This window comes from Manacus candei, unplaced genomic scaffold (assembly GCF_025592945.1).
Source record: "Manacus candei isolate 608988 ecotype Guabito, Panama unplaced genomic scaffold, ASM2559294v1 h1tg000424l, whole genome shotgun sequence".
Taxonomy (NCBI): Eukaryota; Metazoa; Chordata; class Aves; order Passeriformes; family Pipridae; genus Manacus; species Manacus candei.
In genome coordinates, this window is record NW_026138472.1 from 61,677 (window position 1) to 83,608 (window position 21,932).

Consider the following 21,932-nt stretch of genomic DNA (forward strand, 5'->3'; position numbering starts at 1 on the left):
GCCGCTGCCTCCCCGCGCCGGAGGGAGGGACAGGCGGACGTGGGGATGGAGGGACGGACAGACGGACGCGGGAGATGGAGGGAGGGGGCCGAGAGTTTGGAGTCTTGAGCGGTTTTATTGAATCATCCCGGTGTACAAAGAGCGGAGACGGCGGGATTTGGGAGCGCTGGGAACCGCGACGTCCCCGCGGCCCCTCCCAGCACAGCTTCACTTCTTGGCACTGGTGCTAAAGGGGGAGGCTCCGCCGCTGAGTTTGGCTGGGGGGGGGGTCCCACCAAACCCCCCCACGGCTGGTTTTGGGGCTCTCACGGCTTCCCGGGGCAGGAGAACGTTCTGGGAGCCAGCGGGGCTGGGGACAAACCTCCATGGAAAGGGGACATGTGGGTGACCCCCCTGAGGGCCATGGGCCGGGGGGGGAGTTGGGGGGGCTGTGGGGGAGCCAAACTCCAGCAGGACCCACAAATTGGCCAATTTTTAATCAAAAAAAAAAAAAAAAAAGAAAAAAAAAGAAAAGCCGAACGAGAGAAAAAAACCCACGAGGTGCGAAAGCTTCCGGCTGCTTCCTGGGCAGCAAAGCACAGCCCCTTTAATGACAGGGAGGGACAGGAGGGGACACGGGGACACAGGGACGGCTCCGCCTCGTCCCGGAGCCGCTTCACTTCTTCTCCTTCTTCTTGTTCTGCAAGAGGAGAGGCGGCCACGGTCACCACTGGGGCTGTCCCCCACCCCACAGGGCAGCTCTGCCCCCTGTCCCCCACCCCACAGGGCAGCTCTGCCCTCTGTCCCCCACCCCACAGGGCAGTTCTGTCCCAGGACCCCTCACCCACCTCGGACATGCCCAGGATCATCAGGAGCTCCCGGAAGATGTTGACGAAGTCGAGGAAGAGATCCACGCAGTGCCTGTGGGAGAGAGGGATGCGTGCTCGGGGGGGGGCCACCCTGTGCCCTGTGCCCTGTGTCCCCCCCCTCGTGTCCCCAGCACCCACCAGATGTAATCCTTGTCCCCGTTCTCCGCCTTCTCGATGATGAGCTGCGTGTCGAAGAGCACGAAGCCGCACATGATCATCAGAGCCACGTACAGGTTGGCCTGTGGGGAGGAGAAGGGGGCATGAGGTGGGGACAGTCCCCTGCTGGGCTCACCTGTCTGTCTGTCCGTCCGTCCTCAGTGGACTCACCGTGAAGACCCAGGTGGATCTCACGAAGGCATTAACCAGGGAGGAGAGGAGGAGCAGGGAGAGCCCGGAGAGCAGGAAACCTGCAGCGAGAGAGGGCAGGGAGTGAGGCCTGGGCCCTGCCCACCCAGGGGAGCCCCTGGACTCCCTGAGAGTCCCCCCCAAAGCCCCTCTCACCTCCCAGGTAGAGGTAGCTGCGGCGCCGGGCGTACAGGGCGCTCAGGGAGAAGCAGGCGAAGATGGTGGCAGTGCCCAGGAAGGCGGTGGGGATGATGCTGGGGGGGAGGAGACAGGGGTCAAAGGGGTCTGGGAGGCAGCTCGGGGTGGGAAGAGGGTCTAGGGGGCGATGGGGACACACACTCCTACCTGGGGTTGATGGAGATGCACATTTGCAGGAGGGGTCCCAGGTTGGTGCCTGGAAGGACAGAGCTGGGTGTCACAGGAGGCGTTTTGGGGGCTGGGGTCCCGCAGGATGTGAGGGGGGGTCCCCGGTGCCCACCCACCTGTGAGGAAGGCGAAGGCAACCAGCATCCCCAGCCGCTTCTGCTCGGTCTCGCGGTTGTGCGGGGTGGCCGTGAGCCAAACCATCAGTCCCAGCGCACCCAGGCCGGTCAGGAGCCCAAACTGGGGAGGGGGAAGAGACACGTGAGGGCTGGGCATCGCCCCACCCGGGGGGTGGCAGAGCTGGGGTGCCCCCCAAAGGGCCCTCACCTGGAACAGGTGGGTCACCATGTTGACGTAGGCGCCCGCGGCCGCCACGAACATGCAGAGGGCGAAGCTGCCATAGACCCTCTTCAGGTGCTCCTGAGTGGAGGCCGAGCTGTGGGCGAGGGGAGGGGGTGTGAGGGGGGCAGAAGGGGCTGGCGCAGTCCCCCCTGGCCCCCCTGCCCTGCCCGGGGGTGTCACTCACATGTGGGAGAACTTGAAGAGGGCGTCGAAGTTGATGCTCCGGTCGAAGACGTTCATGGTGCCAGGCTGGGATGGGCCCAGGGCCGCTCCGCAGGGTGCAAGCTGTGAGGGGACAGGGGGGGTCAGGGGGCACCAGAGCCCTCCCATGCTCCCCCCAGGAGCCGGGTGGGAGCCCAGGAGCAGCAGAGCGAGCGGCAGGAGCTGGGAACTGCCCGGGCTGCAGAGCCTCCCTGGCCCAGCTGGTGCAAGCGCTGCCGGCTGTTGCGAGGCCCACGGGGACCCCCCGGGTGTTGCGGGGCTGTTGCAAAGCCGGCACGGCCCCCGGGGACCCCCCCGGGGGGGTTGTTTCGAGGTCCGGGAGAGCCCCCCTGGGAAGGCCCCGGTGCCGCGGGAGCGCTGCCGGCAGCTGGAAATGTCGCTGCGCCAGGTGACTATTAGTGCCCGTAATGACGTCCCCGGAGGTGGCTCCGGCAGCAGGAGGCTCCCGGCAGGGCCTCTTCCTCCCCTTCCTCCTCCTCCTCCTCCTCCTCCTCCTCGTCCGGCCGGCTCAGCCGGCTCTGTCCCCTCTGGCACCTGCGGGAGTCCGACCTGCCCGGCCAGTGGCACGAGCCACCTGTCCCCGAGGGACACGGGGGACCCAAAAGGGCCCGAGGGGGTGCGGGATGGGGGGTTTTAACCAGGACACCCCCAGCGCAGGGAGGATCTGGGGGGGGGGTTTCTCATCCTGCCACACCGGCACAGCCCGGGGACAGCGACACCGGGCTGGTGACACCACGGGGCAGGTGCCACCAGGCCATGGGGACCCCCCGGGTCACCCCCCGGCGGGGCAGGGGCGGAGGTGCGGCCATGGGGACAGTCCCCGCCGGGCTGTGACGGCTGGCGGTGTGTGACAGGGCTGTCACAGGGGTGTGGCAGGGGTGTGGCAGGGGTGTGACAGGTCCCCCCCCCGGTGTTAACACCCCCCCGGGGCCGGGGCCGCCGGGGCCAGCCCGTTCCATCAGGCAGGTCCCGCTGGGTGTCGGTCCCGGGGCGGCAGAAGGACCCGGTGCCGGACCCCAGCCCCCCCTTCCCGGCTCCCCTCGGAGCCCCCCCGGCCCCAGCGCCGCTTTCGCTTTCGCCGGTGCCGCCCCCGCTCGGGCCCGAGCGACCTTTACCCGCGGCTTTCTGCGCCCGGCCCAGGCGCTGCCCCGCCGCTTCCCCTCCTCCCCCCGCTCCCCCAGCCCCGATTCCCTCCGATCCCCCACGGTAGAACCGGGCGGAGCCCCACCGGGGCCCGATCCGCGCGCGCCCCCTCTGCCGCGGGGCCTGGGGGGTGCGGGACCCCCCGGATAGCCCCGAGAGGGCTGCTTTAGGGGGGTTCCCTGGCTCCGCAGCCCCCTCGGACCTCCCGGACCCTTCTCTGGACCCCCCGTCCCGGTCCGGGCCCCCCCGTCCCGCGCCCCCCGCCCGCACCTGCGCCGCGTCCGTCGCCCGTGCCAGGCCTCGAGCGCCGCGCACCGCCCCCCGCCGCCGATTGGCTGAGCCCTCTCCTGGTCCCGCCCTCCGCCTCGTCCCATTGGCTTTCGCGGGCCCCGGGGGCGGGGCCCGGCGCGCGCCGCCGTTACCGCCCGAGCCGCGCCCGAGCGCCGCCGTTGGGCCGCGCCGAGCCCCGCCCCGCAGAGCTCGAACGCGACGCTGATTGGCTGCCGCGGGCCCGGATCTGGCCAATGGGAGCGCTCCGTTCTCTGCGGGGGCCTTCTCGAGCCCCCCCGCGGTGGCGCGGCCGCACCCCGGGGCGCCCCCTGGCGGCGCCGCCGGGACCGGCAGCGGCGGGGGCGGGACCGGGACCGGGCGGGACCGGGAGGGACCGGGCGGGGCGGGGGGGGGGCGGGACCGGGAGGCGGCGGCGGCGGCAGCGCCGGACACGACGGGCTGAGCCTCCCCCGCCGCCCCCCGGTGCCTGGGCCCGGGATGGGGAACGTGGAGAGCGCGGACGGGGAGGCACTGCCCCGGGGCCCCGGAACGGCGGCAGGCCACCCGGGGGGGCCCGGACTGTTCGCCCCGGGCAAGATGCCGATGCCGGAGCCCTGCGAGCTGGAGGAGCGCTTCGCTCTGGTGCTGGTGAGAGGCCGACTCCCGCCGCTCCCCCCCGCGGTTACCGGTGGGCTCCTCCGGTTCCCGGTGCGCCCCCGCGGTGCGCTTCCACCGTACTCCGTCCCCGCGCCCCCTCCGGGTCCCGCTGCGCCCCCCCGGTCCGCCCCTTCCCGGGACCCCTCCCGATGCGCCCACCCGGGCCACGGGGCAGGCACCGGGCACCGCCGGGACGACACCGGCGCCCGGAGCCACCGGGGACGGGTGGGGAGCGCTGGTGCCCGCGGGGATGGGCAGTGGCCTCGGGGCCGCGGGGAATACCCCGCCCGGGACAGCCCCGGGGGGTGACGCCACTCCCGGTGCCACCGGCGGGCCCCCTGAGGCCCCGGGGACTTTGTGAACCGGGAAAGTCCCGTCGGGGCGGCGAGCGGGGTTTCGGGAGGCGGGTCCCCGTGGTTGCGGGGGTCCCCAGGGCTGGGGTTCCCCCTTGGGTGCCGATTCCCGGTGGAGGCGGGGGTTCCCGGTGGGTGCGGGTGTTCCCGGTGAGCGCGGGTCCCCCGCGCGGTCCCCGGCCCGTTGTCACGGACGGGGCGGTGGCCACCCCGCCGCGGTCACCGGCCCAGCCCGCCGGTGCCACCGCATCCCCGGGACGTGACTCGGCAGTGCCCCGTCCCCACCCCGTGCCACCGGTGCCATCGGGACCCCCAATACTGCGGGAGGGAACCCACCGGCGCCGGGCTCGCGGCGCGGGCCGTCCCGGTGGCCCCTCCGCGTCGCCGGCTTTGTTTGGCGGGGGAGACGCACCGTGACCGGTGACACCGGTGCCCCCCGGTCCCCGACGCCCGGCCCCGCCGTCCCGGTGGGGGCCGCCGCCAGCGGAAGCCGCGGCCAGGCAGGAAATGCCGTGTGGTCCCACGGGGCTCTGGAAGCCGAAACCGGAGGGCATCGGGGGGGGCATCGGGGGGCACCGGCACCGCCGGCGTGGGCGCGTCCCGCCGGTGACCGAGCGGCTCCCGCCCGCGGCGCCGCTGCCCGTCCCGCATCCCACGCGGGGCGGATGCGGCCGCCGGTCCCCGCGGGGCCGGTGGCGGGGGGGACACGTCCTGCCGGGCGACACCGATACCGGGGAGGGGCTCAGTTTGGAGGGTTGTTGCACACACCCCCCCTCACCTCCCAAAATGTCCCCCGCGCCCGTCGGCAGCGCCCGGTGCCGTCCCGACTGCTGCCGGGGGTGGAAAATATTCCATCATGTGATGGAGCTCCGGCGGCCCCCGGACGGGAGGATCCGCCCCGGTGCCCCCCAGCCCCAGGATGCGCTCCAGCCCCGGTACCGCCGTTCCCCGGGGGGGTTCGGCCCCCGGGACAGCCGTGGGGGCTCCCGGTGGGGGCGGCGGCGGAGGAAGTGCCCGGCCGGGAGCGGCCGCGCTCCCACCACAAAGGCAGGAAACCGAGCGGCGGGAACGCCGGGGCGGGCGGCTGCGCTTCAAAGCCCCCCGGTGCCCCCCCGATGCCCCCGAGACCCCACCCGGGGTCTCCGTGTGTCCCTTCCGCCTCCGTCTCCGGGAGGGCCCTGGGATTTCGCCTGTGGTCCGGGGGGAATAAACGGAGACCTGTGGGGAGGGAACGGGTGCCCCTTTTGGGGGCAGTTTTGGGGGGCCCCCGTGCTGGCGGTGACGTCCCCCGTGGGCCCGCGGGACCCCTGCCCGGGGGTGTTCGGTCTCGCCCAGTGTCTGTATCCCGGTTTCCTGCGGCTTTGTGGGATCGGGATGAGCAGGGGAGGGATAATTTTAGCTGCCAAGGGGCGGGTGGAGCGGTGGCAGTGACCGGCTCCCGATAACGGGGCTGCCCGGACCTGCGTCACCGGGGTGACATCACTCACGGGGGTGGCATCGCCCACCGGGATGGCATCGTGTGCTGTGACGGCATCTCCCGCGGGGGTGGCACTGCCCCAATCCCGCGGCCATCCCGCATCCCCGGTGCCCCCTGGGACGCTCCCTTTGTGTCCCCTGTGCCACATCCCGCACTGTGGGGTCCTGGGGTCCCCCGTGGGGCTTCCCGGCGTCCTGGTGAGCCAGCACCGGTGCCTGGCCTTGTGCCCAGTGCCTCAGTGAACTGGGACCGAGGCCAGGTCTCGTGCCCGGTGTCCTGGTGAGCTGTCACCGGTGCCAAGTCTCGTGCCCGGTGTCCTGGCGAGCCGGCACCGGTGCCCGACCTCGCCGCGGTCGGGAGCGGAGGCTGCGGTTGCCGCGCGGAAGCGGGTGCAGACAGGAAGGACACGTCGGGGATGGGGAGATTTGGTGCTGCCCGCAAGCTGGCACGTGGCCCTGTTGGCACTGCTGACACTGCTGTCCCTGTGCCACATCTGTGCCCACCGGTGCCGGTGACCCTGGCTGTGCCATGGGCCTGAGTGCCCTTAAGGGGGACCCTGGCTGCGTTGTGGGTGCTTTTTGGGTCTGGGTGCCCCCGGGGGGCACAGTGTCCCCGTGTCCCCAGGGTGACACCTCCGCTCTGCCCCCAGAGCTCCATGAACCTGCCCCCGGACAAAGCCCGGCTCCTGCGCCAGTACGACAACGAGAAGAAGTGGGACCTCATCTGTGACCAGGTGGGGGCTGAAGGGTCCCAGGCATCCTGGGGGGGGGTGTGGGTGAGCTGTGCTGCTGTCCCAGTGTCACCAACGCCCCCCCTCGTCCCCTCCAGGAGCGGTTCCAGGTGAAGAGCCCCCCCCACGCCTACATCCAGAAACTGCGCAGCTTCCTGGAGCCAGGTGTCACACGGAAGGTGAGGGACCGGGGGGGGGCCTGGGAGGGGCCCAGGGGTCTGGGGGGCTCTGAGGGGGCACAGCTCAGCCTTGCTCTGCCCCCAGAAGTTCAGGAGGAGGGTTCAGGAGTCGACCAAAGTGCTGCGTGAGCTGGAGATCAGCCTGAGGACGAACCACATCGGGTGAGTGGGGGGTCCCAGGGAGGGGCTGTGGGGTCCTAGTGTGGGGTGTGGGGTCCTGGGGGAGGGTGCAGGGTCCCAGGGTGGGGTGCAGGGTCCCAGGGTGGGGTGCAGGGATGCGGGGGGGCTCTGGGGTCTCGTCACCAGCCCCGCACAGCTGCAAGGGAAGCCGGAGGCGCTGCAGGAACTGGGCCGGTTCCTGCCCCGGCCCGCGGGCAGGTCCCGGGGGCGGATGCCGGGGCGGATGGGCCGGCGATGACGCCCTGGACGAGGCAGCGTGGCCAGATCCCGCCTGGCTCCTCCTGGCACCTCAGGGCTCGGTCGGCACCGTCCCCGAGCCGGTGACACCCCGATCCTCCCCAGGATGCCCCGGGGGCAGTGCGGGGCGGCGGGAGGGACGGGGCGGTCCCGGGGGTGTCGGGGCCGTCAGCGGCGGGTGCCCGGTCGCGCCCGCGTGCCCGGGGCGGCTCGTGCACGTGCTGGGCTCTTCCCCGCCGCCGGCCCCGCTCGTCCCTGCCCACGGACCCAAAATAGCAGCAGCCGGAGACAGGAAACGGCGAGGGGCTGGCGGCGGCAGGAAAGGGGCAGCTGCGGCCCCCCCGGCTCCCTGACGCGGGGCCGTGGGCAGGCGTGGGGACCCCCGGCGCTCCTGGGTGGAGCCCCCACCCCACGCACCCCACTCCGTGCACCCCAACCCCCTTCCACACCCCTCCTTGCCCCTGGGCACAGCACCTCACATGTGCACTCCGACACCCTGCCCCCAGGAGTCGGGGCACCCCGAAGCCCCCCCACCACGGGGTTCCCGGGGTGGGGGTGCAGCAGCCCCAGCACCCACCTCTGTTTCCCGCCCGCGCCGAGCCCTCCCCGCCCTGCAGCCCGCAGATAACCCCACACCGGCACTGGCACCGGCGATAGCACAGAGGCTGCAACTGCCACGGCAGCCCCGGGATGTCCCACCCCCCTCACCGTCCCTGCGCCACGACGGGGGATCCCTGTGGTGGAGGGGGTCGTGCCGGGGGGGGGGTCCCGACCCCTGCGGGCCCTGATGGGTTCCTGGTGCCGCAGGTGGGTGCGGGAGTTCCTCAACGACGAGAACAAGGGGCTGGACGTGCTGGTGAACTACCTGTCCTTCGCCCAGTGCGCCGTCATGTGAGTGGGGTCGGGGGGCCCTGGGGGATGGGGGGAGGTCCTGGTCCCTGTAGCAGCCCCCTGCTGTGGGCAGCCGATGCTGGTTGGTCCCTTATCATCCCTGGGACACCACAGGGGGGACCCGCTTGCAGTGGGGTCCCGAGGGACAAGGGATGCTCAGCCCCCTTCCTGCCCACCCTGAGGGTCCCAGAGCCACCTTCGTGCCTGTCCCTGCCCCGCTGCCCCCCCTGCCCCCCGCCTCAGCGCTTGCCTCTGTGTGCCCCCTTGCCAAAGCCGTGTGCCCCCTTGCCAAAGCCTTGTACCCCCCCCGCCGCACGCGTGTGTCCCCCCCCCTCCTCCAGGTTGGATTTTGAGGGCCTGGAAGGCGGCGAGGACGGCGCGCTGGAGAAGCTGCGCGCCTGGAGCAGGTCCATCGAGGATCTGCAGCACCCCAGCGCCCTGCCCGCCCCCTTCGCCAGCAGCCTGGCCCGCTCGGCCCGCCAGACCGCCCTACGGTACGTACCCGGGGGGACACCCACCGTGGGGGCACGTCCCACTGGGGGGGCGCGTCCTGCTGTGGGGGTACGTCCTGCCGGGGGGCTCTGGCTGGCCACGGCGCTGCCGCTTGCTGCGTGCCGTGCCACGTGCCGGTGTGCCACGGCGTGTCCCAGTGTGCTGTGCCACGTGCCGGCGTGCCACTGTGTGTGCCAGTGTGCCACTGTGTGTGCCAGCGTGCTGCAGCGTGTGCCGTCGTGCCCCGCGCCGTGTGCATCGCACCACGCCACGTGCAGCGCCCGGAGCTCGGGCTGAGCCTCGCCCACGGCGTGGCCGTGCCGTGGCACGTGCCGCGTGTGCCGCGTCCTGCGCTGCCTCGCGCGTCCCGCCCTGCCCGTGCTCCGCCCGCCCCTGCTCTGGCTCTACCCCCGGGGTAACGCGCCCCATCTCTGCTTCCAGGGCCGGGTGCCCCCTCTCTGGCTGTGCTCTCTCTCTCTCTCCTCCGCGCCCACCTCGCCGCCCGCCCGCCCGCCGGGTAAGTACCGGCGTCCCGGGGCCGGCCCGGCGCTCGCGGCGGCTCCGCGTCTGCAGCCTCTGTCCCTCTCGCCCTCCGACCTCTTCTCTCTGCCTCTGCCCCTCCTAAAGCCCTGCTGTCCCCACGCTGTCCCCGCCCCGTCCCTCGGTGAGCGCTGGCGGTGCAGCCCCGCGGGCGAGGGTCCCACTCACCGCGTGTCCCGTGCCCCCCAGCTACGGGACCCTGCCCAGCCGCCGGGCGCTGAAGAACTCGCGCCTGGTGAGCCAGAAGGACGACGTCCACCTCTGCATCATGTGTCTGCGGGCCATCATGAACTACCAGGTACTGTCACCCCGCGGTGGGGACGCCGCTGTCGCCGCTGTCGCCGCGGCTGACGGTGCCCCTGCTCCGTCCCCGCAGTACGGCTTCAACCTGGTCATGTCCCACCCTCACGCTGTCAACGAGATCGCCCTGAGCCTCAATAACAAGAACCCGAGGTAAGGGGGGGGTCTGGCAGGACGGGGGTCCCGGTGCTGGCCGGGGGTGACGGTGACGCTGTGCCCAGGATGAAGGCGCTGGTGCTGGAGCTGCTGGCGGCCGTGTGCCTGGTCAGGGGGGGCCACGAGATCATCCTCGCGGCCTTCGACAACTTCAAGGAGGTACGAGGGGAATGGGAGCGGCAGGACCAGGCTGGGATGGTGGGACTGGGGGGGAGGCAGGACCAGGCTGGGAGGGGGGCACCAGAATTAGGCTGGGATTGGGGAGCAGGACTCAGGGAATGGAGAAATGGGGGACGCCAGGAGAAGGCTGGGATGGGGAGCCTGGAGCACATGGGATGGGGGGATCAGGGAGGATGAGGACCGGGTGGTCTGGGGGCACCAGGACCAGAATGGGATTAGGAAACCGGAGCCCAGGAGACAGGGGGGGAGGCCAAGTCAGGATAACCCTGTGTCCGCTGCCTGCCCAGGTGTGCAAGGAGAAGCATCGCTTCGAGCGGCTCATGGAATACTTCCGCAACGAGGACAGCAGCATCGACTTCATGGTGGGACACCCTGTCCTGGGCGAGGGGGAGGGTCTTTGCGGGGGGTCAGGGGGGGCTCCCAGTGACCCCAGGTGACCCCTGCCCGCAGGTGGCCTGTATGCAGTTCATCAACATCGTGGTGCACTCGGTGGAGGACATGAACTTCCGCGTCCACCTCCAGTACGAGTTCACCAAGCTGGGGCTGGAGGAGTTCCTGCAGGTACGGGGGGGTGTCAGGGCTCGGGGGGGGGGTCACCCCACAGGGCCCCCCCATCCCTGACGCCGCCCCCGTGCCCGCAGAAGTCGAGGCACACGGAGAGCGAGAAGCTGCAGGTGCAGATCCAGGCGTACCTGGACAACGTTTTTGACGTGGGGGGGCTGCTGGAGGACGCCGAGACCAAGAACGTGGCCCTGGAGAAGGTGGAGGAGCTGGAGGAACACCTGTCCCACGTACGTGAGCACGGGGGGATGCAGGGACCTTGTGGGGTCCCGGGGGGGGTCAGTGGTGACACCTGGGGGGTCCCTGAGGGGGTGTCACAGCCATGTCCACCCCCCCAGCTAACAGAGAAGCTGCTGGACCTGGAGAACGAGAACATGATGCGGGTGGCGGAGCTGGAGAAGCAGCTGCTGCAGCGGGAGAAGGAGCTGGAGGTGGTCAAAGTGCGTGGGGGGCCACGGGGGGGGGGCTGAGGGGAGCGGGGAGGGGTCCCGACCCCCCCGGCCTGACGCTGGCTGTCCCCAGGAGACCTACGAGCACACGAGCCACCAGGTGCACACGCTGCGGCGGATGATCAAGGAGAAGGATGAGGCTTTCCGGCGCCGCTACGGCTCCGAACCGCCCCCCGTGCCCGGCGCAGAGTCCCCCCCCCAGCCCGAGCCCGAGCCCCTGGAGGAGACCCTGCGGCTCCCAGTCCTGCCCCCCGTGGAGGCCGCGCCCCCTCCACCCCCCCCGCCGCCCCCCCTTCCGCCCCCCGCGCCCCCACTCCCAGGTGAGGAGGGGGAGCCCCCCGGGGCGTCCCCCAAAATGGGGCAGCCCCGAGCTGGGCTGTCCCCAGGGGTGGGAGGGGGGGGCTCTCAAAGTGGGGTGTCCCTCGTGCTGGGCTACTCCAGAGGGTGGGGGGAGTCCCCAGAATTGGGGTCTCACCCTCTCGTGGCTTCACAGGGAAGTGCCCCCCGGCCCCGCCGCTGCCCGGGGCTTCGCCCTCCATCGCCCTCACCGTCGGGCTCTCGGGTAAGGGAGGGTGATGGGACTGTGGGCGTGGGGACAGGGACGGTGCAGGGACTGTGGGAATGGGGACAGAGAGGACATGGGGACCAGGGAGACAGGGACAGGGGACAGGCACCGTGAAGGAATCAGGACGGGGACAGGGAGCGTGGAGGCATTGTGGGGACAGGGGACAGGGAAGGGGAAGGGTTGCAGGCACCAGGGTGTCAGGATTACAATCCCCAAGGAACACCCCGTTCAGGAACAGGGATGGGGTGGCCCAGGGGATGGTGACGCCAGACTCAGATGGCTCAGGGTGGGCACAGGACCTGTCCCCCCTCCTCCTGCTGCCCCGGGGGGTGCTGAGCCGGCTCCCACCCCTCTGGCAGCCATCCGGATCAAGAAGCCCATCAAGACCAAATTCCGGTTGCCCGTGTTCAACTGGACGGCGCTGAAGCCCAACCAGATCAGCGGGACCGTGTTCAGCGAGCTGGACGACGAGCGGGTGCTGGAGGTGAGCCCAGGACCCCCTCCTGAGCCCCCTGGGTGGGCACCAGCACCCCCTCACCCACCTGTGACCCCCCTCGTCCCCCCCAGGACCTGGACCTGGAGCGCTTCGAGGAGCTGTTCAAGACCAAGGCGCAGGGCCCGGCGCTGGACCTGGTGTGTGCCAAGAGCAAGGCGGCGCAGAAAGTGGCCACCAAGGTGACGCTGCTGGAGGCCAACCGTGCCAAGAACTTGGCCATCACCCTGCGCAAGGCCGGGCGCGGCGCCGACGAGATCTGCCGGGCCATCCACACGTATGTCCCCATGTGGGGGGGGAACAGGGGATAGGGGGGCAGGGAGGGCTGGTTGGTGTTGCAGGGGGGCTGGAGGGATTCAGGGGATCTGGTTGGGATTTAGGGAGTCTGGCTGGGATTCAGGGGTTCGGGCAGGTTTCGGGGGGGGCCAGGCTGGGGTTCGGGGCTCCCGGCCCAGGCACTGCCCCGAGCTGCTCCCTGACGTTGTGGGCGCGGGGCAGGTTCGACCTGGCGACGCTGCCGGTGGATTTCGTGGAGTGCCTGATGCGGTTCCTGCCCACGGAGGCCGAGGCCAAGGCGCTGCGCCAGTACGAGCGCGAGCGGAAGCCGCTGGAGGAGCTGGCGGACGAGGACCGGTTCATGCTGCAGTTCAGCAAGGTGGAGAGGCTGCCCCAGCGCATGGCCATCATGGCCTTCCTCGGCAACTTCGCCGAGAACGTCCAGATGCTGACGCCGGTATGGAGCCGGGAAAGGGGGGGTTGTTCCTGCTGGACCCCCCCCAGCCCTGGCTGAGCCCCCCCCGTGCTGTCCCCCTGCAGCAGCTCAACGCCATCATCGCGGCCTCGGCCTCCGTCAAGTCCTCCCAGAAGCTGAAGCACATGTTGGAGGTGGGGACAGGCTGGGTGGGGGTCCTGGGAGAAGGGGGGGGGTCCTGTGGGGGTCCCACTCTCTCCTGACCTCCCAATCCTGCTGCTTTGCACTCCCCATCCCCGGTGCTTCGCCCCTGCAGATCATCCTGGCGCTGGGCAACTACATGAACAGCAGCAAACGCGGCGCCGTCTACGGCTTCAAACTGCAGAGCCTGGACCTGGTGGGCAGCCCCTGCCCCCTCATCCCCCTCCCTGGCTCCCTGGGACCCCCTGGGGGGGTCCCATCCCACAGCGCTGACCCCCCCCCCTCCCCAAATCCTGCTGCAGCTCCTGGACACCAAGTCGACGGACAGGAAGATGACGCTGCTTCACTTCATCGCGCTGACGGTGCGGGAGAAGTACCCGGAGCTGGCGACCTTCTGGCAGGAGCTGCACTTCGTGGAGAAGGCAGCAGCAGGTGCCCCCCCCGTGCCCACAGCCCCCCCCTCACTGCGCCCACACCTCAGAGCCCCTGACCCGCCCCGTGTCTCCCGCAGTGTCCCTGGAGAACGTGCTGCTGGACGTGAAGGAGCTGGGCCGGGGGATGGAGCTGCTGCGGCGGGAGTGCGGGATGCACGAGAGCGCCGTGCTCCGCTCCTTCCTGGGGGGCAACGAGGGGCAGCTGGAGCGGCTGCAGCGGGACGCACGCACGGCCGAGGTGAGGGCGGCTCATTCCTGGTCCTGCCTGGACCTTGGGCACAGTGGGGCATCCTCACCTTGCTCTGCACGATCCTTGTGCATTCCTGGGCATCCTCACCTTGCTCTGCACGATCCCTGTGCATTCCCGGGCATCCTCACCTTGCTCTGCACGATCCTTGTGCATTCCTGGGCATCTTCACCTTGCTCTGCACGATCCTTGTGCGTTCCTGGGCATCCTCACCTTGCTCTGCACGATCCTTGTGCGTTCCTGGGCATCCTCACCTTGCTCTGCACGATCCTTGTGCGTTCCTGGGCATCCTCACCTTGCTCTGCACGATCCTTGTGTGTTCCTGGGCATCTTCACCTTGCTCTGCACAGTCCTTGTGTGTTCCTGGGCATCCTCACCTTGCTGTGCATGATCCTTGTGCGTTCCTGGGCATCCTCACCTTGCTCTGTACAGTCCTTGTGTGTTCCTGGGCATCCTCACCTTGCTGTGCATGATCCCTGTGCGTTCCTTGCCACAGGAACCTTACTCTGCACGCTCCCTGCGCACACCTGCCCTGCCTTGCACACAGCTTGTCATCTGCTCTGTGCTTTGCACAGCCCTTGGGCACTCCCTCTCATCCACACCTTGCTTTGCACGTTCCTTGTGCGCTCCTTGCCATCCACAGCTCACCCTGCACGTTCCCGGTGTGCACCTGCCTCCCCTCGCCTGTTCCTTTTGCATTCCTTGCCGTCCGCACCTTTTTCTTCGCGCTCCTCACACACACCTGCTCGTCCACACCTTGCTTTGCACGCTCCTCGTGCACTCCTGCCCTGCTGTGCCTGTCCCTGGTGCCCACCCGTGCCTCACAAACCCCCCCGAGCCGGGCACTGCCCCGTCCCTGACCGCCCACCCCGTGCCAGGACGCCTACAACACCGTGGTGCGGTACTTCGGCGAGAGCCCCAAGACGACCCCCCCGTCCGTCTTCTTCCCGGTCTTTGTCCGGTTCATCCGCTCCTACAAGGTGAGGTGGGACCAGGAGGGGACACAGGGGGGGTGGGTGGCACTGGGGGGATGGCTCCCACCGCCCCCGTGCCCCGGCAGGACGCGGAGCAGGAGAACGAGACGCGGAAGAAGCAGGAGGAGGTGATGCGGGAGAAGCTGCTGGCGCAGGAGGCTAAAAAGCAGGAGAAGGTGAGAGCGGGTGGGCACTGGGTGGGCTGGGGAGGGGGGGGGGCCACAGCGGGGACCCCCCTGTCCCTAACCTGGACCCGCCCTCCCAGCGCAACAAGTGGCAGCAGCAGGAGCTGATCGCGGAGCTGCGGCGGCGCCAGGCCAAGGACCACCGGCCCGTGTACGAGGGCAAGGACGGCACCATCGAGGACATCATCACCGGTACGGCCCCCCCGGCCCCTGCCCTGGCCCCCCCGGCTGCCGGGGCTGACATCTCCCGTTCCCCTCCACCCCCCAAATTGGCCACGGGGGCTGACATCTCCCTGTCCCCCCCGTTCCCCGCCCGTGCCCCCCGCAGCGCTGAAGAGCGTCCCCTTCACCGCCCGCACTGCCAAGCGGGGCTCCCGCTTCTTCTGCGACCCGTCCCACCACGACGAGTCCAGCTGTTAGTCCCCAGGTACCACTGCATGCCTGGATCCTCCTGGATCCCCCTCTGGATCCCCCCCCCCGGATCCCTTCTGGCCCCGCATGTCCCCTCCTGCACGCCCCCTCCCCGCATGCTGTCACCCTGGGGTGCCCAGCACCCTCCAGTCCCTTGGAACGGAGCAGGATCCTGGTGAAAGGCTGGATCCTGGAACAGGATCCCAGCTCAAGGCTGGATCCCAGCACTGGATCCTGGTGCAAGGCTGGATTCCCACATGGGGGTTTTGATGCAGTGCAGGGTCCCAGCACAGATCCCACTGCCAGGCTGGTCCCAGGAAGGGATTCCAGTGCAATACTGGGGGGGGGGTCCCAGTGCAATACCGGATCACAAGTCAGGGTCCCAGTGCATCACTGGATCCCAGGACAGGACCCCAGTGCACTACTGGGTCTGAGGTGGGATCCCAATGCAACACTGGATCCCAGGGAAGGGTCCCAGCGCACTGATTGACCCCAGCACGGGGTCCTAGTGCCCTACAGAATCCCAGAGTGGGATCCCAGTGCACTACTGGGTCCCAGCCCAGTGCTGGGAGGACTCACCCTGAGCTGCCTGTACCCTGGGGGGGTCACCTGGGCCCTCCCTTGGGCCAGGCCAGCTGTCCCCAGCACTGTCCCTGACTGTCCCTTCTGTCCCACAGCCCGCAGGTGCATCCGCCTGTAGCCGGGAGAGGTCGAGGACCTGGCTGGGGGCAGGGGGGGCTGGGGCTGCCTCAGTTTCCCCTCCTCACCCCTCTCTGCCCTGCAGGTGCCCGGGGAGGCTCTGTCCTGCCCCGACACCATGCAGGGGTCGGGGGGAAATGTCCTCGTGCCACCGTCCTCGCCGGTGACGCCCCCGTCCCTGCGCCAGACCACCCCCAGACCACCCAAGACAGAGGCCAAATCCAGCTGTGGTGGGACCCCAGCGCCGAGGGCTGACCCGTGGGGTGCCCTCTCCCAGTCGGGGTCCCCTCATCCCTGGGGTGGGAGGGTGTCACTGCTTCAGGGCCCCCACCCCACCACAGGGACCACGGGGACCCCCCCCACCCCGCGCTCGACACTTTGACCACTGATGTGAACACTAAGTGCCAAAAAAAAGGGACCAAAGCCAGGCTGGGGGGGTGTGTGGGGGGAGTGGCAGGATGGTGCCCACTGTCCCAGGACCCCCCCGGACCCACCCCCTCGCCCCCCAGTGACTTTTTGTACATGTGAAATATATGGAGTCTTTTACACGGCCACTGCCTGATTGGGGGGACCGGTGGGGGGATTCACAGAGGGGATCCGAGTGCCTGGAGTGCCCCCACCCCAGGCTGGGGGTCCCATGTCCCCAGGAGTGGGGGCCACATGGATATACAGGGGGCAGACCTTCAGCAGGGCTTTGCAGTGCTGTTATTAAAGTTATGGGATTAAAAGGGGGAGGAGGGACCTGCTTTTGGGTGGCTGATTTGGGAGCCGCCCCCACATCACCAGCCCTGTTCCAGGGTGGGGTGATGCCAGTTCACCCCACTGCTGGTGGCTGTGGGGGACTGGGAGCAGATTAGGGGCCAGGCAGGGCTGTGGGGAGCGGGGTGGGGGGCAGGATGCAGCCCCAGGAGCAAGGGAAAAGGGGGCGAAGGGGCAAGGTCAGACATGGGAGAGGCAGGATGGGGCCAGCAGGGCAGAAAGAGTTTGGGGGGGGCAGAATGTGACCACCAGGGTCTGAAGGGCTGGGAGGGGCAGGATGCGATCCCAGACCCTTGGCAGCGGGGCAGGGGCCCGGCCTCCTTCCCTGAGCCCCACCAGCCCAGGGATTAGCCCTGAAACAGGGAATAAAAGTTTCCCCTAATCCTCTTGGGGGGGATTACCAGCACTGCCGCGCCCAGGGCGGGATCCAGCCCGGCCCCGGCCCCCCCCAGCACCGCTGTGGCCTTTTAATCCATCCACACGACCCCCTGCTCCATCCCGGGGGCCACCAGAGATTCTGTGGGCAGAGGCGCTGCTGCCCAGCCCCGTCCATCCGTGTCCATCCGTCCGTCCGTCCGTCCGTCCGTCTGCCAAGCTCGTGCAGGTCCCAGTGCCCTCGGTGAGACCCACCCCCCTGAGCCCCCAGCGCCGTCCCAGAGGACTCTCAGAGATGCCACTGTCTATCCACATCCCTCCATCCGTCTGTCTGTCCCTCCACGGGGATGTCCGTCCGTCCGTCCGTCCGTCCCTACCTGCCCTGACATCCACCCGCGGGAGCTCCCGGAGCCGTCCCTCCCGCTGCCGTGTGTCCGTATCCACCCGGGTCCCTCTGTCCATGCACGGGGCTCTGTCCGTCCCTACGTGCCCTCGGTGCCCGTGTCGGGCTCGGCCGGGCCCCGCTCGCCCTGTGCCGCGGGCGCCGCCAGGCTCTCGGCCTGCAGGAGCAGGTTGCAGCCGAGGAAGAGGACGGCGAAGGCCACGGCGAGGCCGAGCACCAGCACCACGGCGATCTGGGCGGCCTCGCTCAGCCCCGTGTCCTCACGGGTGGTGTTCATGGCCCCCTCCTCCTCCTCCTCCTCCTCCTCCTCCTCTTCCTCCCCGGAGCGAGTGCGGCGGCAGCGACAGACGGGGAGGGTTTAAGTGATGTCAGGGACCGTCTTATCCCCCCCCTTCTCCACGGCCCCCCTCACGCCCAGTGGATCCCCCCCAGCCCGGGGAGGGAGGGAGCAGCTCTGCCCCCCCTTGGTGCAGTGGAGGGGTGCAGGGTCCTGCATGGCAGGGAGGGGTCACCCCAGGCCCTCCCCGATGTGCCTGGGGGCAACTGGGGCTGCCCCGCTCCGGGTGTGGGCAGCACTGACCCCCTGCCCACTGCAGCCCCCCAGCACTGGGGTGCAGTGGGGACCCCCAGCTCAGCTCCGTAGTCTCAGGGTTCCACAGCTCAGTCCCATGGCACTGGGGACCCCCAGCTCAGCCCCCCAGTGCTGGGGAATGATGGGGACCCCCCAGCTCAGCCCCACAGCACCGGGGACCCCCAGCTCAGCCTCAGCACCTGCTTCCCCCCCTCCCACTGCCCTGAGCCCCCCCCCAGCCAGGATGTGACCAGTCTCCATGTGAAAGCAGGAACACTTTATTTTTGGGGCAGTTCCAGCCCCCCAGGGAACAGGGTGACACCGGGGGAGGGGGGACACAGTTGGTGACAAGGGACACTGGCTGTGTGACACCAAATGTGTTTCAGAGGGTTCAGGTGTCACTCTGCCCCTCAACACCCTGTGCCAGGCCCCCAGCACCCCCGTGCCAGGCCCCAGCACCCCTGTGCCAGGCCCCAGTGCCACGCCAAGCCGGTGCCACACGTGCCCCGAGGACTCACCCCCGTCATCAGCCAGGCCAGAGCTGCCGAGCCGGTTCTCCAGGACGGACAAGACCAAGGAGCAGCAACCCCCAATTACAGGCCAGGCTGAGCCCAGCTCCTTCCAGAGGCTTTCCGGAGGTGGAGAAGGGGATCCAAGCAGAGCCTCTTGCCCCCAGGAGGTGCCACCAGCCGGGGTGACCCTGCCGGGGTGACCCCAGCCCTACAGCGCCAGCGTGTCCTTGATGAGCCGGCGCATGGTGGTGGTGACCGAGGTACCCAGGGAGTCCGTGATCTGGTAGGAGATCTTGTACAGGTAGGGCTGCACGTCCTTCAGGCTGGTGTCGAAGACGTTGTCCACCTCGGACTGGGTGGGCATCTTGGGCAGGTACTCGTGGCGGTTCATCACCTCCACGATGTTGATGATCTTCTCGCAGAGCTTCTCGCCCACCTTCTCGCGGCAGATCTGCCGCTCCTGCTCGTTGGCCAGGTTCACCACGTTCACCTTGATGGTCCAGAGCTCCCAGGGGATGCACTCGTCCGAGAAGGGCCACCGCGACTTCTTCTTCTGGTAGAACTCCAGGGAGATCTGCCCCATCCCGTCGCTGCCGGAGCCGCGCAGAGCGTCCTGCGGGGCAGCGTTTGGGTCGGGGGGCAACGGGGACTGACCCCCCCCCGGGGCACATCCCTTGGGACTGTACTGAATCACACAATATCCTGAGTTGGGAGGGCCCCACAAGCATCATCCAGTCCCTGCACAGACACCTCAACAATCCCACCCTGTTCCTGAGAGCGTTGTCCAAGCGCTCCTGGAGCTCTGGCAGCCTTGGGGCCGTGCCCACTGCCCTGGGGAGCCCGTTCAGTGCCTGACCACCCTCTGGGGGAAGAACCTTTCCCTGACATCCAACCTAACCCTGCCCTGACACAGCTCCAGCCGTTCCCTCATGTCCTGTCCCTGCTCACAGAGAGCAGAGATTGGAACTGCAGACCCTGAGGAGTCTCCCCTCAGTCTCCTCCTCTCCAGCTGAGCAGACCAAGTGCCCTCAGCTGCTCCTCGTGGGGCTGCCCCTCGAGGCCCTTTCCACTGCCTTTCACCCCCGCTGGGCCCCCCTCACCTTGAACTCCCCCACGGCCTTGCGCAGGGCCCGGTCCAGCTCCTCGGAGGAGACTCGCACGTAGGCGAAGTCGATGAAGTCGCAGTCCACGTCCTGGGTGCCCACGGTGCCGATGGAGTAGGTGCCCTCCTTCTTGTAGTGGAACTTGCCGGTGCTGCGGTGCAGCAGGACGGTGTGGAGCACGGCCAGCATGGCCTCCTCCACCTGCCGCCCCTCCACCGACACCTCCAGCACCTCGGCGCGGCAGTTCATGGCGGGGGCGGCGCCGGGGGGGCCACAGCAGCGGGTGCTGGGGGGGGCACAAGGGTGGGGAGTGGATGGGGGGTGTCGGTCGTACCCCCTGCTCGGGTGGCAGCCCCTCTGGGGACCCCCCTGAACCCACCCCTGGGGACGCTGGTGTTCCAGTGAGTGCCCCCCCCAGCCCAGCACAGGCCCCCCAGTACCTCACAGGGACCCAGCCTGGGTCCCCCATAACCCCGCAGGGACCCCAGTGTCCTGGTTCGAGCCTCTCACACCCCATAGGGACCCCAGTGTCCTGGTCTGGCCCTGGCACAGCCCAGGGGGGTGACCAGTGTGTGACCTCCCGGCCCCACACGGCCCGGTCCGCTCCCCCTCAGCCTCCCCCGGAGCGTCCCAGGCTCCCCTCGGGCTCCAGGGCCCGGATCCCCTTCAGTCCCCAGGCCCCTCACCCCCTCCAGGGGCCGCAGCCTCCCTCACCCCCGATCCCCGTCCGGGCCCCGGCCTCGGTCCCGGTCCCAGCCCCGATCCCGGTCCCGGTCCCCACTCACCGCCCGGGCCCGACCATCTGACGGCGGGGAGGAGGGAAGTGGACCATCCCATCTGCGCAGGGGGCGTCGGGACACGCACGGCGGCGGCCGCGGCGGCGCCTCCCGTTCTAACCGCCGTGTTTCCTCACTCTACATCTATTTCCGTTTATTTTGTGGCCCTCCCCACCTCCCTCGCCGCGAGCCGTCTCCGGGGGGGAATCGCCGTTCCCGTTACGAGGATCTCCCCCTTCCCGAGTTGGTTCGTTCCGAGAGCGCCACAGAGTTGCGCCCGCCGCGGCGCAGAGCGGCTCAGCGCCTCCACAGCGCCCCCTGGGCTGGAGGCCCCCGTGGCGGTACTGCGGCGGGGCGGGGCGTCCGGTGACCTCCCGTGACCCCCGCGGGGGCAAGTGGACAACGGGGGGACGTGCGTGGGGACAGGGGCCACAGGGGCACGGGGGACACCGACACGGGGACAGCAGGGACATAGGGAAGGGGGGGAAGCAGGGACAGATGGACACAAGGGACAGAATGACACAGGGACACGGTGACACGGGGCACGGGGGATACTGGAAACGGGGACGTGGGGACATGAGAGATATGGAGACAGGATGGATGGATGGATGGACATGGGGGACACAGGGAATGAGGATATGGAGATTTGGGACACGTGCCCGGGTGCAAATAGCAGGAGGTCTGTGGCCATGGCACGTCCCTGGGCACACGCTGTGGCACCTTGTCCCTGCTATGCAGCCCCGGGGCCACCGGTGTGTCCAGAGCTGGCCATGGGGCTATTTTTACCCGGCCCTGCTGGCACCATGTCCCCATCCTTCCTGCAGCCAAAGGGATGGGGACAGGGACAAGGTGGACAGAGGCCAGTCCTGAGCTGTAGGGAGGGGACAGGGACCTGTGGCACGGCCACTCCTGCAGCTGGAGCAGAGCCGAGCTGTGCTGTGCCGGGGGCCCACCCTGTGCCCCCCATGCCCTGTGTGTGGGGCTCTCCTGTCCCCCAACCCAACCCCCGTGGCCCTGCCGTGCGTCAGCACTGTCCCCGCGGCGGGGGCGGGGGGGGGGGGACAGAGGGACCCTTGTTGTGTGTCACTGTGGGGCCCCCCCGGCCCCGCTCTCAATGTGGCCCTTGTTCCACACCGACCCTGGGTGTCCCCATTAACGTTTCTCCGGGGCCAGGCCGTGCCCAGCAGGAGGAAGGCAACAAGCTGGGGGACACACCAGCCCCATATGTCCTCCCCCCATGCCCGGGGACCCCCACCCCATCCCCAGCCCCTGGGACGGGGACCTCAAAAGCCATCACTCCCTCACCAGGACGGGCCCTGCCAGCGGCCACGTCCCCGGGGACACGATGGGGGGGACACGGTCACGCTTCGTGGTTATTTTGGGGATGATAAATCAGGCAGGCGACAGGTGCGGGGCTGGGGCAGCGCCGCCGAGGGGGTGAGTGACCGTTCAAGGGCAGCGGCGTGGGCAACGTGCGGCTCCGGCACCGCGGCTGTCCCGGCTCCGGAGCCCTGGCTGTCCCCGAGCCCGGCTGTCCCCAGCTCCAGGTTCCCGGCTGTTTCCAGCTCCTGGGCCCCAGCTGTCCCCCTGCCCTGTCATCTCTGCCGTCCCCAGCCCC

At 69.5% G+C, this 21,932-nt stretch overlaps 3 protein-coding genes across 8 annotated transcripts; 1 reads left to right on the forward strand and 2 right to left on the reverse strand.

Moving 5' to 3' along the window:
• Positions 1-95: 95 nt before the first annotated feature.
• TMBIM6 (transmembrane BAX inhibitor motif containing 6) lies at positions 96-3,666 on the reverse strand. Its single transcript, XM_051776036.1, has 10 exons — positions 3,534-3,666; positions 2,083-2,183; positions 1,884-1,992; positions 1,676-1,796; positions 1,539-1,587; positions 1,350-1,447; positions 1,176-1,255; positions 987-1,087; positions 828-900; positions 96-679 (listed from the first exon to the last, which is right to left on the reverse strand). Exons 2-10 carry the CDS (start codon positions 2,136-2,138, stop codon positions 656-658), a joined length of 711 nt encoding a protein of 236 aa, XP_051631996.1. The 5' UTR covers positions 2,139-2,183; positions 3,534-3,666; the 3' UTR covers positions 96-655.
• Positions 3,667-3,960: 294 nt separating this feature from the next.
• On the forward strand, positions 3,961-16,693 carry FMNL3 (formin like 3). Of its 5 annotated transcripts, none has more exons than XM_051776033.1 (27): positions 3,961-4,181; positions 6,670-6,753; positions 6,849-6,929; positions 7,015-7,091; positions 8,154-8,237; positions 8,579-8,731; positions 9,459-9,567; positions 9,646-9,722; positions 9,791-9,884; positions 10,193-10,267; positions 10,356-10,466; positions 10,547-10,696; positions 10,805-10,906; positions 10,989-11,235; positions 11,409-11,477; positions 11,840-11,964; positions 12,048-12,250; positions 12,472-12,706; positions 12,793-12,858; positions 12,981-13,061; positions 13,168-13,297; positions 13,377-13,537; positions 14,425-14,526; positions 14,607-14,696; positions 14,786-14,897; positions 15,034-15,132; positions 15,794-16,693. In XM_051776033.1, the coding sequence occupies exons 1-26, from the start codon at positions 4,032-4,034 to the stop codon at positions 15,123-15,125; spliced, it is 3,060 nt and encodes a 1,019-aa protein (XP_051631993.1). In that variant the 5' UTR covers positions 3,961-4,031; the 3' UTR covers positions 15,126-15,132; positions 15,794-16,693. The 5 variants fall into 5 exon arrangements, with proteins under 5 accessions (XP_051631993.1, XP_051631992.1, XP_051631991.1 ...); XM_051776032.1 differs by having other exon boundaries at positions 10,550-10,696; positions 12,790-12,858; XM_051776031.1 differs by having other exon boundaries at positions 12,790-12,858; positions 15,794-16,692.
• Positions 16,694-18,185: 1,492 nt separating this feature from the next.
• On the reverse strand, positions 18,186-20,534 carry ATG101 (autophagy related 101). 2 transcript variants are annotated; one of them, XM_051776052.1, is made up of 3 exons: positions 20,324-20,534; positions 19,536-19,824; positions 18,186-19,048 (listed from the first exon to the last, which is right to left on the reverse strand). In XM_051776052.1, exons 1-3 carry the CDS (start codon positions 20,368-20,370, stop codon positions 18,644-18,646), a joined length of 741 nt encoding a protein of 246 aa, XP_051632012.1. In that variant the 5' UTR covers positions 20,371-20,534; the 3' UTR covers positions 18,186-18,643. The 2 variants fall into 2 exon arrangements, with proteins under 2 accessions (XP_051632012.1, XP_051632013.1); XM_051776053.1 differs by lacking the exon at positions 20,324-20,534 and adding an exon at positions 20,253-20,316.
• Positions 20,535-21,932: the final 1,398 nt, after the last annotated feature.

Coding starts and splice junctions, on each gene's coding strand:
- TMBIM6 (XM_051776036.1), bottom strand. CDS start 2,138: ATGAACGTCTTCGACCGGAGCATCAACTTCGACGCCCTCTTCAAGTTC. Junction 1,993..2,082: donor CTCTTCAAGTTCTCCCACAT/GTGAGTGACACC, acceptor CCTCGCCCACAG/CTCGGCCTCCACTCAGGAGC. Junction 680..827: donor TGATCCTGGGCATGTCCGAG/GTGGGTGAGGGG, acceptor CTCCTCTTGCAG/AACAAGAAGAAGGAGAAGAA.
- FMNL3 (XM_051776031.1), top strand. CDS start 4,032: ATGGGGAACGTGGAGAGCGCGGACGGGGAGGCACTGCCCCGGGGCCCC. Junction 12,707..12,789: donor ACGTCCAGATGCTGACGCCG/GTATGGAGCCGG, acceptor GTCCCCCTGCAG/CAGCTCAACGCCATCATCGC. Junction 14,697..14,785: donor AGGCTAAAAAGCAGGAGAAG/GTGAGAGCGGGT, acceptor CCGCCCTCCCAG/CGCAACAAGTGGCAGCAGCA.
- ATG101 (XM_051776052.1), bottom strand. CDS start 20,370: ATGGTCCACTTCCCTCCTCCCCGCCGTCAGATGGTCGGGCCCGGGCG. Junction 19,825..20,323: donor CAGATGGTCGGGCCCGGGCG/GTGAGTGGGGAC, acceptor TGCCCCCCCCAG/CACCCGCTGCTGTGGCCCCC. Junction 19,049..19,535: donor AGGCCGTGGGGGAGTTCAAG/GTGAGGGGGGCC, acceptor GCTGCCCCGCAG/GACGCTCTGCGCGGCTCCGG.